This window comes from Mixophyes fleayi, chromosome 11 (assembly GCF_038048845.1).
Source record: "Mixophyes fleayi isolate aMixFle1 chromosome 11, aMixFle1.hap1, whole genome shotgun sequence".
Taxonomy (NCBI): Eukaryota; Metazoa; Chordata; class Amphibia; order Anura; family Limnodynastidae; genus Mixophyes; species Mixophyes fleayi.
Window position 1 is genome coordinate 76,868,933 of NC_134412.1, and position 17,943 is coordinate 76,886,875.

Sequence of the window (17,943 nt, forward strand, 5' to 3'; positions counted from 1 at the left end):
TTTGGGGCCGCTGACACAGGAGCCACCGGGACGCTAACACAGGAGCCACCGGGACGCTAACACAGGAGCCACCGGGACGCTAACACAGGAGCCACCGGGACGCTAACACAGGAGCCACCGGGACGCTAACACAGGAGCCACCGGGACGCTAACACAGGAGCCACCGGGACGCTAACACAGGAGCCACCGGGACGCTAACACAGGAGCTGGCAAAACTACAGGCAAGTGAAGGGGGGAACTGCCCTGCACATCTATAGGAAGGGGGGGGGGGGAAACTACCCTGCATATCTATAGGAAGGGGGGGGGGGGGGGAACTACCCTGCATATCTATAGGAAGGGGGGGGGAACTGTCCTGCACATCTATAGGAAGGGGGGGGGGGGGGAACTGTCCTGCACATCTATAGGAAGGGGGAACTGCCCTGCATATCTATAGGGAGAGGGGGGAACTGCCCTGCATATCTATAGGGAGGGAGAGGGGGGGCTGTCATGCATATGTATAGGGAGGGAGAGGGGGACTGTCATACAAATCTATAGGGTGGGAGGGGGGGGCTGCCATGAAAATCTATAGGGAGGTAGAGAGGTTGATATGTATGAAGGAGGGCAGAGGAGGGGGGCTGATATATGTGACTGGGGGAGTTTTGATGTGACAGGGGGGGGGGGATAGCTAGCTAGCAGAGTGGAGGTAAGGAAAATAGCTGCAAGGGGGATGGATGCAGGGTGGGAGGTAAAGAAAATGGCTGCAGCAGGGGTTAAGGAAAATGGCTGTGGGGGGAGGGGGTTGTGGTTAAGGAAAATGGCTGCAGGGGGTATTTAACAAATACAGCAGCTTTGGGGGGCAGAATCTCATGATTGTGTGGTGGTCACATGGGTGGTCTCAGCAATCACTAGAATACTAAATATTAGTGAGATGGGGCTGGTAGAGGTTTGTATTTGATTGACAACAAATATTCAGATATTGCTTATATATGCCTGTCCAATGGGGTACTTTTAGCTGGCCATAATGGAGTGTTTTGTTTTAACTAAAGGGCCTAATCATTCAGGGTTTGCATTATAATACATTTTTGCATTTTCAAAACAGGACGCCAACTTTCCAGAAGCCAGCGAGAGGATAACAAAGTTGCAAGAGAGAAGAGCAAGAACAGGTAAGAGACAATGGCACAATCTGTCTAAATTTGAATGCTGGAGAATACACCTGAACATTCATATTCAGGGGTGTTCCTATACACCTATATATTCGGAGGAGGGGGGGGGGGCGCTGCGGCCGTATTAGCCTAGGGCGGCCAGAACCCTTAATCAGGCCCTGGGTTTACAGCACATTTGCCTGCACATAGTAACGTCTTATTCCCAACAAACTAAAAGGACTCTAGTTTCTAAGCACTATGGTGAATTCACATCCACGTGGACCCACAATTTGCTGAGCCCCACTACTGCACATCTGCCGAACATAGTAGGCTGATGTCACCACGACGACAGAGAGACCAGATACAGTTGGCATCTACAAGTACAATCAGAGCCGCTTGTGGGGCGCGAGGCTCCAATAAACTGCTGGAAAACCCTGACAGTCCCTGGTCCAAGTATTTCCAATAACAAAAAAATAAAAAGTTCATTTTATTTTATTGCATTCCAGTCGCACACTCAGACATCGCATTGCTTGTTTTTCAGATGTGTCTAGGTTCGAGCCAGCAAATGCGGGTGTCTTGTGTGCAGACGTGGGAACGGTTTCCTGGTCATCTGGTGGCCAGACGGGCAGGGGGTCGGCCCAGATCCGCGATACGTGGATTTACGGACAGTGCCAGAGAATGCTCCCTCAGCACAAACGTCTTACATGCTCCACAGCCCGGCTGGAAAACATTTTTTTAAGGAATGTTTCCGGCTCACTGCTTGCAGATGTTGAGCCCCGGCTGCCTGTCAGTGCTGACACTGATCTCCGTTCTAGGTATCTACAGAGCAGTGCTGAGGTCTGCCACTCATGTGCTGTGAGATGTAGGGCAAAGGCTACAAGGAGTCAGACGTGGGTGACAATGGTGACCTTGAGGTGCTGTGTACACACCACATATTCCTCACCTTGTCAAGTTTGGCTTCAATTTCTACCACATCTGTTTCCACCTCATCGATCGCTGCCCTGTAGGGAGAAAGGGAAACAATGGTTAACGTGCTCAGAGAATGCGTGTTACATGCAGTTTGTACAGAGACCTAACATTCCATGCGGTGGGAAAAGCACGGGGTGACTGCACAACACCAGCAAATAAGCCATCACCAAACATATTATACATGCATAACTACAGAAAGAAATACAAGCAGCGTTGACGCTACTAGATGCAATAATTAACACCTGTGAGATAAGGGTTTGATTTTTTTGGTAGACGTACTAAAGAAAATAGGAAGTCATTTTGAGCCTAAAAGGTTTACAGAATATAATATCCTGCAATTAGCTATACAACAGGGGCATATAATATTTCAAAGTATTTTAAAGTAGTTCTCAGTAAAGCTGGCTGCATGCAGGCCTGATCCGATCACTTGCTCGGACTCATGGGATTTGTTTCCAAATTGGATAAACAAGTGAGTGGCTAAATTGTACAGATCTGGCCACTTTGGGGCATATTCAATTGTTGGCTGTTTCCGTTGCGGAAAAAGTATTACGGTTATTACGGTAATCTAAGCCGGATTTCAGCTCGCAGCTCCCTGAGCCACTAGCTGAAATCCAGCGAGAAAAGTACCGTAATATCGGTATTTACGCGCACAATTACCGTAATGACGGTAATAGTGCACGCTCCGCGTTACTTTAGGCAGTAACAATTGAATATGCCCCTTTGAGTTCATGTCAAGTGACTGGATCACACGCGGTATGAAATAAATCATCATCAGTTATTTATATAGCGCCACTAATTCCGCAGCGCTGTACAGAGAACTCACTCACATCAGTCCCTGCCCCATTGGAGCTTACAGTCTAATTCCATAACATACACAGACACACAGACAGAGAGAGACTAGACTAGGGTCAATTTAATAGCAGCCAATTAACCTACTAGTATGTTTTTGGAGTGTGGGAGGAAACCTACACAAACACAGGGAGAACATACAAACTCCACACAGATAAGGCCATGGTCGGGAATCAAACTCATGACCCCAGTGCTGTGAGGCAGAAGTGCTAACCACTGAGCCACCGTGCTGCCCAATAAACCTATTTATTTTCCCAATGGTGGGACAGGCGCCATTGACTATTATTTGACCGATCCAATGCATTTTTCATGCATCTATTAACATGTGAAAAGCGGGAGAGATGAGAAACGATAGGTATGAATGAGCCGAGTCTACCGAACACACACACACATATACGTACATACACATACTACATTGCTCATAATGTAACTGATCACAAATGTAAAGCTCTCATACACAGAAGACATTTGTGACAAATATGCCAGTCGATGCTTCACTGCACCTCAGTGGAGATATTTTGTCCTAGTAAATGCTTTTGCACTTCTGCATTAATAAATTATGCACCATCCAGCTGTCCGTCCTAGGCCTCTTCTCTAGAGGTTTATTTGCACAGTAAATCTCTGCTAGTTGGAACAATGAGAGGAACAGAAAGAGACTAATTTGGACGCTGGTTCTAGAAAGGGTCTTGTGCTCAGCAATCTGTAGCTGGATCGCACCAACCACTTAGATTATACAGCCAGAGCCCCATCCTGCTGACTCCAACAAAGGACTGATTCGCTGGGCTTTGTTGTGATCACAAAGGCACGCGCTTTGCAACCAGTAAGAATCCAACACTGGGCAATATTTAAATGTAAAGTCACACTGCAGGAGATGTCTGACCACCACATACATTAACCAAATGCAGGTACAATGAGTGGCATTCTCTGCAGAGCCGACAACTATTTGAAGTTCAGTCCCTGTAAAATCCTCTGATTTAAATCTTTACTTTTCTTCTACATACTGGGAATAATGTTCAATGTCTGCTCTTATTCAGCACACTGTATAAGCCAAAATGTATTGAAGAAGAGTATTTAGCATTCAAAAAGACGTTATTATGATACTGCTCAGACATCATAATATTTGGAGAAAAGATTCGCCCACTATATTTGAGGAGAAAAAAAAAAAAAAAAAAGTAAAAAAAAAAAAAAAGTAAAAAAAAAAAAAGAACACAGCTGCCCTAGAGATTCTTAGCATAAGACATCCATGTAAAACAATGACATGACGTTGTGGCAAATGGTCAAAAGGATTAAAAGCTGCTGACAGAAGGACGGTAACTTTCCTGTTTCCTCAACAAAACTTTGCAGCTATTGTTACTATGGGTATATTTACGCTGTTCCCATTAAGGCTGACGGCAACATTCCTGTCACAAGACCACATTTCCCTCCCATCCACCCGGCTGCCATGTGCAAGGATGCGCTTCCTGGGTCTAAATCAGGGCTGGTAATCTATTGATTCGTATCCTCTCTAAGTGCATTACACACAGCTGAGGCCAATAGTACTGTAACAGGGAGAAGTGGGAGAAAGAGAGACAGGGTGAGAGAGAGAGAGGGGGGGAGAGAGAGAGAGAGAGAGGGAAAGGGTGAGAGGATGATAGCAGGAGATAAAGAGAGAGAACAAGGGTGTGAGTGAGAGAGGGGAGAGGGTGATAGCGAGAGAAAAACAGAGAGAACAAGGGTGTGGGGGCGAGAAACAGAGGGAAATAGAGGGTGATAGAGAGAAAGAAAGGGGGTAAAAGGTGAGAGAGGGAAAAAAGAGGGGGGAGAGGAGGAGTGCGAGAAGGGGGTAGAGGGGGAGAAGGGGGGAGAGGAGGAGTGCGAGAAGGGGGGAGAGGGGGAGTGCGAGAAGGGGGGAGAGGGGGAGTGCGAGAAGGGGGGAGAGGGGGAGTGCGAGAAGGGGGAGAGGGGGAGTGCGAGAAGGGGGGAGTGCGAGAAGGGGGGAGTGCGAGAAGGGGGGAGAGGGGGAGTGCGAGAAGGGGGGAGAGGGGGAGTGCGAGAAGGGGGGAGAGGAGGAGTGCGAGAAGGGGGGAGAGGGGGAGTGCGAGAAGGGGGGAGAGGGGGAGTGCGAGAAGGGGGGAGTGCGAGAAGGGGGGAGAGGGGGAGTGCGAGAAGGGGGGAGAGGGGGAGTGCGAGAAGGGGGGAGAGGGGGAGTGCGAGAAGGGGGGAGAGGGGGAGTGCGAGAAGGGGTTAGAGGGGGAGTGCGAGAAGGGGTTAGAGGGGGAGTGCGAGAAGGGGTTAGAGGGGGAGTGCGAGAAGGGGGGAGAGGGGGAGTGCGAGAAGGGGGGAGTGCGAGAAGGGGGGAGAGGGGGAGTGCGAGAAGGGGGGAGAGGGGGAGTGCGAGAAGGGGGGAGAGGAGGAGTGCGAGAAGGGGGGAGAGAGGGAGTGCGAGAAGGGGGGAGAGGGGGAGTGCGAGAAGGGGGGAGAGGAGGAGTGCGAGAAGGGGTTAGAGGGGGAGTGCGAGAAGGGGGGAGAGGGGGAGTGCGAGAAGGGGGGAGAGGGGGAGTGCGAGAAGGGGGGAGAGGGGGAGTGCGAGAAGGGGTTAGAGGGGGAGTGCGAGAAGGGGGGAGAGGGGGAGTGCGAGAAGGGGGAGAGGGGGAGTGCGAGAAGGGGGGAGAGGGGGAGTGCGAGAAGGGGGGAGAGGAGGAGTGCGAGAAGGGGGGAGAGGGGGAGTGCGAGAAGGGGGGAGAGGAGGAGTGCGAGAAGGGGGGAGAGGAGGAGTGCGAGAAGGGGGGGAGAGAGAGAGAAGGGGACAGAGAAATAGAGAGTCCATTTGTGAGGAAAGGGAGCAAAAATTGAAAACAAAAAACAGCAATATGTAAGCTAAAAGGTTTCCTCTTTTCAACACTTTACAGATCTATTTTTTTTTAAATTGAGCCCTCATGTTTCTTCCCCAAAACCTATGCAAAAATCAGCACTTTGATTCTCCTCTGACCCGCCCAACGAAATCCAGGCTCTATATTGTCGCTCACACACAGGTAACCAAGCACTATATCAGATCAAACTCGCCTATATAACAGCAAGGTAAAACCTATTCTCAGACAGTACTCTGCCAATTCAACATGCATTTGACCTTACTAAACCTAACTATGGTCTGGTATCTATATACATATTTTGGCCCTTATAGGCTGTTATTGCTCCCTCTCCTCCACATCACCACAGAACTGCATGACCCCCCCCCCCCCCCCCCCATCATCATCATGATTAATGTAAAATAGATAAACGTATTCCAGAAAGTACAAAAAGATCATTCATTTACAATAAGAAAGTCTAATATGATGAAGCAGGAGGGATCTTGCAGCCGCAGACCCAGGATGGCTGTGTTACAGTCAGGAATCCATTTACCCAGCACACAGCAACACAGACCATAATTCCCCATCTACCCCTGTGCCATGTGAAAGGATGTGCTTCCTGCTGCTAATCTAATGATTTGTATCCTTCTTAAGTGCAGTCTGGCATCGATATCCCTTCCTTCAGCCGTTCAGCACACATATTACATTATTTCACCCCGTTACCGTCAGAAACCCATTACCCCTCAACAATCCCTAAATTAATCCCAGAATGCATTATACCAAAGTCACTTCAACTCTAATCCCGCCACAACGCAGTTGGACAGGTGCACATTAGCACAAGACATGGTGCACTATAGAGGAACAAAAATCATTACACAAAGAACGTCAAGAATTAAAAAATCTGAATTGTATACAGTGCACTATACAGCAGATCAAACAGGGACACAGTCAGAAAAAATCTTTACCAGATTTATACCTTAAAAACATAATTGGAAAAAACGATCAGATGACATCTATTTACCACTATGATAAAGTGTACCAGTCACACCTACACAGAGGAGCAGCCATTTTGTCGGAGTCCAGGATAAGTGTTCACCTCAACTATGTCATAGCTCCCAACAATTAAAAATTATGTAAGGGGCGTGACCATGACACAATCTATGTGGCCAAGAGGGTGACTAGTGCTAAGCCGCCAAAATCGCTGGGAGGTTTGACTATGTGCAGGCGACCGGTACACTATGTCACACCCCCAAGCTATAGAGGTGCGATAACCCTCTTACAATACGATAAGACTGATAAACAGCAGAGCTCTGGGAGGAGATCAAGGAATTAGGGCAAAGAGAAGTCAAACAATGATAACTGTACTTATTGGTGAGAACTACTAGCGCCTTATGAAAATCAGTCCTACAGCAAAATTATTTTGATAAATTCATCCCTTAAAATTGACACATTACAAATACACAGGGAAATACGGAAAAAAATATACTTGGACTCTTTAGATTACAGTTTTGTAGAAGCATATTAAAATCTTAAATTCTATTTAATTGTGCACAATATTTGTTAATCAATAAATTTAATAAACTACATTAACTGATGTTACAAGCATCCTTTATCCCCTTGCATTGGACCTGTACCAGGTTTGACCTGTCGCTCACACCAGAAAAATGCCACCATTTAAATCTACACCGCACCTCATTTTTTACACCATGTAACAGTGGATGCAGCACATTAAAATTCCCCCTGCACTCTGCATTATATGTAGGGTGTGCTAATATAAACATCTATAGCTATGGTGATCTATTTCTAAATATTGCTTCTATAAAGTACGTTTGTAAATGCCCCATTTCTAACACCTGCAGTGCACCGCCAGGCAGACAGAACTGATAGCTCTCAGTCGCTCCTGTGTTATATAACCCTGGAGGCCGATAGCTGATAACTCATCTGCTGACAGGATTTTTTTTTTTTTTTAAATGTTCTTGCACAGCCATTACTGAAGCACTTAACCTGAGAGTACAAGAGAAATCCGCAATGCACTGTACGGCCCACCAAGAAGCTAAAACTGAAAGGACCACTTTACTCAGATAACTTTTGAAATGTAAAAGGATGGCTGCTTTGTCATGATCGCTCCCATGCTCCCTTCAAACAGCTAAATTCACCTCCATTCACCCTACCTCTAGCTCAATTTTTCTTAATCTTTGTAAATAAAAAAAAAAATATGTCCCTATAGAATATAGAAACCATTTTCCATAGTTACAGTATCTATAGCAACCATAATTTGTTAACGACTTGCTGCTTCCGCACCACAGGTCATCCTGGGTTTCCCAATGTTATGTCAATATCTTAATTCATTTGTGATGCAGTAACGCCCAGCTGTGGGAGAAACACGATACCGATCACCACAAATATATACACCACTCCCTGCTGCAAAAATCATCACAGCTGTAGGACTTATAATAACATGGCGCAAGTGTGCTGTAACCCATAGCAACCATATATTTAGGTGCACCCATCGTATATACAGCCATTAGAGGCAGCCATTTTGTCTGCTGATGCAGTATTCATGAGACTACAGCCTATCAGTTCACTAACTAGTGGCATCTCTGAGAACTGGGTAATACGGCTCAGTGATGTCACTAATGAATCTATGGGCTGGATTCTTGTGAAGATGGGATCAGCCTACAAAATGGCGGCTTTCATGGTTTTGTAGACAAGTGCTTACTTTATCTTTTATCAGTCTAACCTACACCAAGTTACAGCCAGTATCTTATTTTGGCAATGAGTCCCAGCACATTGATGATACTTGCCTTTATAACCAAACACTATTATGGTGACCTACTTACATTATATATTTCTGCATTTAATAAGATGTAGACCCTTAATTACAATTCTTTTCATTTTTTTTTTTGCTTCCAGGAGGCATTAAGTAATATAATTATCTCGCTGTATGCATTGTCTTTGCACACAGACCTAAGTCTTCAGTTCTGAGAAGAACCCGAGGCTGATACATGATAAGTCCCAGTGTGGAAGGACATTTTACTGCATATACAACATAGGTCCTGAAATTTGCATCCAAAAAGGACACTATTTATGGTATTCACAGTAATTATGGCTACCAGTTACAATAAATGTATTAATCACTCCCTATGTTACCCCCACATCTTCAGTAATCCAATTAATTTTCCCACAGGTCACATCCCCATTAAATTTACCTCCCCTTTAATTATCTCATCGCCAGGAGTATAAAACTGCATAGAGCACAGTAATTATAAACAATGGCGTTAAGAAACATTACAGAACTGCCTTGTAAAAAGCCTTCTTTTACAATTCAACTATAGGCCACAGTGTAAAAAGAAAGTCTCTGATATAGTTAGTGTGAGGGGCACCTGTCTCCTACACAGTGCAGGCAGCCATTTTGTCGGCTGAACCATCCATTAGAATGCAGAATATCCATTCACTAGTAACCAGTGGCAACAATGAGGCACTTCATAGCCGTAGAATAATAAGTCACTGCAGCCCAGGGCACAGACAGGATGAATTTTCACAAATATTAGGTCAGCCCCCAATAATAATAATACAAATAAATAAAAATAAAAATAAATAAATACATAATAATAATAATAATAAACAACAACAACAAAAATTTAGCTAAATTTGATAAACTGTGCCAACCAGCTATAACAGGTTTGAGTATAAACGGATATATTTTAACTTTTGTTAATGGCGAACAGCGGACCTGGAACATAAACTTTGAAAAAAGTACTCTTTACACTTCAAATGAAAAGGTTTTTAAAAAATACTTTGTAATTATTTAAAAGGTCTTGTTTAAATATTGTTTAAAAAGAAAAAATATTTAGAATCACTAATTTTACAGCTAAAAAATAGCAAACCTTGAATATGAAAAGGTGCCGCCTCAAATTTTGAACCACAAATTTAAATTAAAACCAGTTGGCGATTGTATGACGCACATGTTCCTGGCCATCAAACTGGCTAAACTATACTTAGACAATTCTAAGCTGCATGATATTGTGCATAAAATGTGTTTTCTATTAGTAATACAATATAATATTTTGACAGCAGTGGGTCCCCATATTTGGTCCCACGTGTGCACCTATGTCTAATACCTTCATCACTTGGTATTAGGCATAGATTACAACAATAAAAGAGTCACAATTACTAATATATTATTTGGCATCATCTGTACTGGATTGTGCAATATTTCCTCAGTAATGGTGCTACTGCAGCTGGTCAATGTGATCAGAACCGACTGTAAGAAGCCCAGTTCTTTGCATTCCCAGATATACGAGCCTACTTCTTGGGAATATCCATGTCCATTAAAGAATATAGGGATCCCTGTCACCCTGCCAGGTTCCCCTGAACTCTTGCCTGTCTGGGCCATGTTCCTTTCCAGGAATGTAGGCCTCTAAAGAAGACAGCTTCCGCCCCGTCATTCCAGCAGTTAATTCAGATGTCAAGGGAGAGATTATTGACTGGGAACCCTCAATACTATAAAACACATTTGTTCTCATAACTATCTCATAGTAACATTTAACCCTCCCTCAATTTGTACAGTTTGACAAAGAGAAGAGCTTGTTAGGGATTTTGAAAACATTCCATTGCATTAGCTTGAGGTTCCGAGCAGCTGAAGAGTGACGCAGAGCAGGTCTGCACAGTCTAGATGCCAGGCAGATAGATTTAGGTGTCAGATTGGTGGTTTAAGGAGACAGGGAAGACATACACCCACTGAGATCAATGTAATAATATTATTGATTAACATATAGGACTATACAGACTATTTTTATACTAGAAATAGCATTCTACATTGTATTTGTCACATACTAGTATTTCTAAAATGCCCATATATATCATTCTATAAAAAAAATGTATTTAATGTCTACTGGTTTTTTTTGTATTTGAAAAGGCAAATAAAACGTTTTGCAAAACAAAAACCAAATATTGGTCGTCTCCAGCAGACTTTGCAAATGCCCTAGAGATAAAATTCTTAAGTTGCATTAACTAATTTCAGCCGCACACACACAGCGATTTTATCTCCCAGTTGGTTGACGCGTTTCGATGGAAACTCAGTTTATTTACGGGTATTTTGGGAAATATGACCGCCAAGGACAACACTGCGCAGGACCCCAACTGGGGTTGGAATATCGCATCTGCCCATGAGTTACCAGCACAGAAGTAGTGACCAAATGTGCATGTAATGAGAAAAGTAGGGCTTGATTGAATTAGCACTGTCTTGATATAGGGCCATGCAGTTTGGCCGAAAATATGGACTTATGTCTCCAATCCTCAAAAAAAAAAAAGTTTTTGCATTACTGTCTCTACCTTTGAGTGAAAAGGATTGTTGTTGAATTTGCATACCATTTAGTTCATACCTGCCTACTCTCCCGAATTTTGGGGAGTCCTCACGGACTCCCGGAAGACTAGGCAAAACTCCCGAAATTTGGCGAAATTCACGGCAGTGAATGGAGGGGGCGAGGCTAAATCGTGTCATTAAGCTCCGCCCCTCCATTCAATGCCGTGAATTTCGGCCTTTTTTATAGTGGAGGCGGGGCTATGGTGACGCAAAATGTCACCACGCCCTCCTCCTACCCCATGTCACATGACTTCTTGAAAGTGGGCATGTAATGTATGATTTAGTTTAAACAAAAGATGTTTTAATTTTTAGTTCACCAATGTCAGGTTCTTATTGAGTTCACGCAGGACAGTACAACTATACATTAAACATATTTAAATAGACAAAACTAAAACATAAGTCTACATTTACTATTCACATCAAACTGCTAGCTTGCAGCACATTGGCTCTGAATGATCACATTAGATCAGCAGCATAAGAAAGTATACCCACACCAACAATGGTGTATGCATGACCAACATTGGGTTTTACTATGGCTGCACTATTAATGTTACATTAAATGTTAATAGCTTACTCATATACTCTAAATATGAGGAGCAAATGAAAAGATAAAAATCTTCAGTTGTAACACTAGGAGGTAATCTACTGCAGATGTATTGTCAGGTATAATGAAACAAAAATCAGAAGGGAGGGGTGCTCTACACCTGTTTAACACAACTTCGGCACAATGCTCCTTTGTTCCTCCTAATTGTGCATAGTGTCACTGACATGCAATACTGTTGTGTGTACTGAGGCACACTGCAACTGAATACTGCTGACAGACACACATAGATTTAACACCGGATATGTTTAAGAACCGTCCTCTCCGATAAATTCTGCATTAGTTACAAAACTTATTTTCGCATGTTTATATCTTTTTTCAACTATTTCGGCATAAAGAGGGTGAAAGTAAACAAAATAAATGATTAAAACAAAATCTAAAACTAATTAAGGAGGTATAAATTTAGAATGTTTGGCCAACAATAAATGTATCTGTATATGTGTATATATATATATATATATATATATATATATATATATATATATATATATATATATATATATATATATATATATTCTATTTTTCGACTAAGCACGCGTGCACTCTTCCAAAAATGTCATTATGCAGCCAAGGAGAAGAACAAAGTGAACTAATTAGACAGGACAGTCATTTTGTCCATTTTTTTTTTAAGTTCCTAAAAGCCCTCATGGACGAGAGTGCTCAGATGCTGGTTTACTGGCTCTTCTGGTTCTCTAAAATTATCCAATTACGTTCTACAGGTACCACTTACAATGCAGACTTTGTGCATTCTCCTTGCTGGTTGTCTGTGATTCATGGTCTATGAATGAAGATCTGGATTGTCACTTTTTCTATGTAACCGATGGCATAACCTGTCCCATACACACCGCCCACAACATTAGTCCTTGTAGGTATGGCAGCAACTAAATATGATAATTGCAACTTGTTGAGAGTATAAATTGTACGTAATTAGTTATACAGGAAATGTTGGGTCAAAGGTGACTGTGTTGCTCCTAAATTTTAAGTAATATACCCACTTGCGTTACTGTGAGTACTTTATGCTGAAGGGCAGAAGTAACCACTTTAGTTTAGAGGAGGGAGTGTTAGATGAGAGGTCTCAGCATGGTGGCTCAGTGGTTAGCGCCTCTGCCTAACCACTAGCACCGCTACCACCCTAGCACCCAGTGCTTGCTAGGGTGGCGAGTTCGATTCCCAACCATGGCCTTATCTGTGGCGAGATTGTATGTTCCCCCTGTGTTTGCGTGGGTTTCCTCTGGGTGCTTCAGTTTCCTCCCACACTTCAAAAAACATACTGGTAGGTTAATTAGCTGCTGATAAAACGAATACTTGTCTGTGTGATAGGGAATTTAGACTGTAAGCTCCAATGGGACAAGAACTGATGTGAGTGTCAAACATTCTCTGTACAGTGCTGCAAAGCTGGTGGTGCTATATAAATAAATGGTGGTGATGTCTCAGAAGACAGTAGTAGTTCTTTAATTAATATAAATATGCAAAGAAATACATTGGTTTGTGCAGAGTTCTTCATGCTGTGTGTTCTCCTGAATATTTATAGAGGAAAAAAAACTCGAAAATAAAATCTACTTATCAATTGGGTTCATTTTCTCTTAGTGATTCCAGTTTGTGATGGTGTAGTGTTTGTTAGATGGTCTATTTACACATTCAAACGTTTTCCCATTTTTACCTGTTTTTTCTGTTTTCTGCAACGTTGAACATTTTGAGCAAATGGGATTTCAAAGCCTTAATCCACAACATTCCTTTCTGGAATGTTGGGTTATGTCAAAGATGTATAAGAAGGGGAACCCTAGGAAATATAGATAACTGAAAAGCTGGGATATGGATCTTGACATGCTGCAATGTGTGATATGGGTCTAAAAACACAACTGCACTTGAGAAAACCCACAATGGTCCCCATTTTGTTCCAATGTATATACAGAGTTCCAAATTCAAGAGTTCCAAATAGTGTGCAGCTCACATTAAAGAATAGGGTAAGACTGAGAAATTCAAATCTGTTGTACGATTAAAGCTGGGTACACACTACAGAAATTTCAACCAACTTTTTATGCCGAGCGATTTTACATGCGATCGATGTTCCGATCGCTCGGTCCATGGGCTGCATACACACTAGTCTTGTTTAGGACGATAAAGGGAAGAGCGGACGTCCCTTTAGCGACTTTTTACAGCCATGTTGTCGTGAGCAATGACTAATTTCATACTCACTGTTGTGGATCGGTCGGAAGTTTATACACACTACACAACGGAAATGAGATTGGAACGAAAATATTAAACGGTACGACCAACCAAATGAGGCGACAATCGTCCATTTGGGCAGACTTTCGACCATCGCGTCACTGCACACACTGACCCGACTTTTGAACGAGCGGTCGTATGTCCGCTGATTTAGCCGATTATTGGATGAAAACTGTGTAGTGTGTACCCAGCTTTAGATCATGCTAAAGACTCAATTATGAACAAAATTCAAGCGTGAGGAACAATATAAAATGAGTAAACTGGACTCAAGAGGAAAAACCTGATGTCTGTCCAGTATTAATAAGAGATGTCCGAGTGACGGTCACATGTGCAAATCTGCTTTTGTTCGAGGGCTGCAAATGGATTTCTCAGGAGCAGTTTAGCAGCCTGTGTTTATGAGACCCTCCTCTCCCCATCCCTGTAGGGATGGGTGAGAGGAGATAAAAGACATTGTGGTCAGGGATGCAGGTGCAGCAGGCAGGAGAGGGGGCTTAGACTGGAGGGTGGGCTACTAGAGATCTGCAGAGGATTCATCCGCAGCTTTCCATTTATCATGGGAAAATCCATTATGAATGAGCAGGTTTCACCCCGAAGGCTGCGGTGACAACTGAGAAAGCTTCCGTGATGTCATTACAGCCGGCCCTTTATCTGGTCACCTGACTGCGGATGTGACTGGAATAGTGGAGGAATATATATGCTGGAAATAGTAACAGCTGCAGCCATTTATAGAGCAGGGCTATTTATAAAGTAGCAGCAAGGATATGCATAAATAAATATCCCCCTGTATATAATTACCTCTGGAGATCTCTGCACCCCAAACACTAATATGTCATGCTGCCTTACGTTTTCTCAAGAGATTAGGAAACCCCCAATGTATACTCCATATCGCCTGGAATACAATGTACTCCCCCCTCCCCTCTACAATAATTTTCCAATCGAATTGGACAACACGAACATCATCATGGGGGAAGGGGGGGTTATATTTGTTGAGTCAGCTAAATATCGCATTTACTGGCCCGAGGGTGGCAGAGTTTCCCAGCATGCCCGATTGTTATCATGATTATTGGCCCTGTTGGACCCAGAGTTTCAGAAATTTTGGGCCACTTTAGTTTAAATTTAGACCATGAATTTTGTCCTCCCCAAAATTCAGAGTAGGCAAGTATGAAAAAGATGCTATAAACACATTATATCCCATAAGTCAATGGAGTAAAAAAGAAGTGGCTTATTTGTGTTCCTATATGCAGACATGTTTTTAAATCATCCCCACCAGTATGTTTTTGGAGTGTGGGGAGGAAACAGGAGCACCCAGAGGAAACCCACGCAAAAATGGGGATAACATACAAACTCCACACAGATAAGGCCATGGTCAGGAATTGAACTCATTACCCCAGTGCTGTAAGGCAGAAGTGCTAACCACTGAGCCACTGATATGCTCCTTTAAAGCCGTTTAAATAGTTTATCTAAGGTTTGTTTAATAATACGGTGCAATACAAAACAACTAATTAGACCTTAAACCCTCTGATGCGTGTGTCCGATAGGTGGTATAAGTCATAGCGACCATTCTAAGCTTCCCACCCAGCTTCTCTTCCCTATATATCTCCCCCTACACACTACCCCCACTGACCTCTGACTGTTCCCGACTGTAAATCATTACCGTGGAAACCATGGAATGGATCTATGTTAAACATTTGTCTCCAGAGTACAGTTTCCTCCCTCTCAATGTTAGCTTAACATTTCTTTTTTTATTGTTATATTCTGAGATATCACAGGACCACCTGGCAGATAGGAATGCACAGACAAAAAGAAAAAAGTAGTTTATAAGATGAAAATGCTGGTGTGTGATAGATTATATATTGTATATCAAAAAAATGTAGGAACTTATATGCGACTGTCATCTAGAAAGTTGGATGTGTTAGAAGAAATAAAAGGAAAAATTTCAAGTGGTGCAAAAACTAAATAATAACTAAAAATATAACTTTATACTGATTTATACCAATTTTAAACGCCTTTGCTTGCGTTGACAGGGAGCAGCCATGTTGATGTGTTGGCTGTACAGTACACCTCCCCCAACTATCCTGATTGCAGCGAGATTGCAGTCCCGAGTCGTGGACTCTGAATGGGCGAAGCTTACAGGAAAATGGGCATGATCGTTGAAAAGTGGGCATGGTTGGGTGGATTAGGTTATTTTTGGGTGAACTGGAGATGTGGTTTGCATGGATCAGAGGCTGGGTCTAATGGTTACGATTTTGAGGTAATAAATATTGGGAGGTATGGTACTGTACTGAGTCCAAAGATCATGCAAATGCACTGCTTTGATTGGCTATTATTTTTAATGTGATATGACATACCAACCACCAATCTCGATTTGCGGGGCTTACCAGGAAGTAGGTGTGACTTTGCCATGGTTGGTTAGACCAGGGAGTGTTGTGTGTACAATACAGGTGGGTGGAGACTAAGCTATCATCATCATTTATTTATATAGCGCCAGACATAGAGAGACACTATGGTCAATTTGATAGCAGCCAATTAACCTACCAGTATGTTTTTGGAGTGTGGGAGGAAACCGGAGCACCCGGAGGAAACCCACGCAAACACAGGGATACCTACACACTCCACACAGATAAGGCCATGGTCGGGAATTGAACTCATGACCCCAGTGATGCGAGGCAGAAGTGCTAACCACTAAGTCACAGTGCTGCCCTAATAATAAAGAGCTGTGTTTTCATAGATTGTTTAAAGATTTTAAAGTTGGGGAAAATTGTGATCAGGCATGGTAAGGAATGCCATAGCTGGGTAGTGGCACGAGAGATCTTGTAGGTGGGAGCGAGAGGTAAGAGAGGAGGTAGGGCGCAGGTCATAGGAAGGCGTGAGGGACAGAGTTTTGAGATGAGGACTGAGGGCTTTATAAGTATTAAGTGTACATTTTCATACCTCCCATTATTTAGACATAAAAAATCAGGACAAAAAAAGTCTGGCCCCAATCCACCCAACTCACTTTTGGATGTCCACTTTCATGCAAACTCCCTGGTGACAGGTCCACCTTAAGAAGAGCACTGTGAGTGGAGTACAGGTCAGCAATACTTGGGGAATAGGGCGCCAAGCACAGTTATAATGGAAAGCAGCGCTCGAAGTAAAGACATGTGTCACTTGTTCCGAGTTTACAGTCTCTTATAATAATTCTCTGACGATACATTCACTTATGATTACGAATAAGAAAGAGCATGACCCCAATAAACATGGTGAATTCTTTCTAAGCATGTTCTCTCTCTCCAGCGGAGTGGCAGACACAGGGGAATTTATCTTCACGTTCCATTCTAGTTATTTAAAGAAACAAAAGTATTGCTAACCATCACACTTATATCAAGTGAGGCCAAGATTTACGTTTTGTAACCGAATAAGCGACCTTTTTTTTAAAAAATAGCAAGTTAAATACCTTTTAAAGCATGCATTTATTTTTTCTTAGTTGTCCTCATTCATTATCTAATTTTCAAACTCTCTGGAGATCAGACAAGTATGGCTGCCAGTTACACACACACATAAACTCAAAGCTCCCTGCATGGCACGTGAGGGCAGTGTTTGGAGAATGACTGGGAGGATTTTACAGTGCGTAGAGCATATTACACTCAGAGTCTGTGCTAATCATCATCATTTATTTATATAGCGCCACTAATTCCGCGCGCTGTACAGAGAACTCATTCACATCAGTCCCTGCCCCACTGAAGCTTACAGTCTAAATTCCCCAATATAGACACACACTCACAGACAGACAGACAGAGAGGGGGAGACTATTGTCAATTTTTTATAGCAGCCAATTAACCTATCTGTATGTTTTTGGAGTGTGGGAGGAAACCGGAGCACCCAGAGGAAACCCACGCAAAAACGGAGAGAACATACAAACTCCACACAGATAAGGCCATGGTCGGGAATTGAACTCATGACCCCAGCGCTGTGAGGCAGAAGTGCTAACCACTAGGCCACCGTGCTGCT

At 43.2% G+C, this 17,943-nt stretch overlaps 1 protein-coding gene across 5 annotated transcripts in view; it reads right to left on the bottom strand.

Moving 5' to 3' along the window:
- The window catches only part of ACAP3 (ArfGAP with coiled-coil, ankyrin repeat and PH domains 3), a 135,041-nt gene that overhangs the window by 68,085 nt on the left and 49,013 nt on the right, over positions 1–17,943 (bottom strand). For all 5 annotated transcript variants that reach the window (XM_075189741.1, XM_075189738.1, XM_075189740.1 and 2 more), the window contains exon 2: positions 2,065–2,122. In XM_075189741.1, coding sequence (XP_075045842.1) covers positions 2,065–2,122 — 58 coding nt within the window. The remainder of the gene's footprint in view (positions 1–2,064; positions 2,123–17,943) is intronic.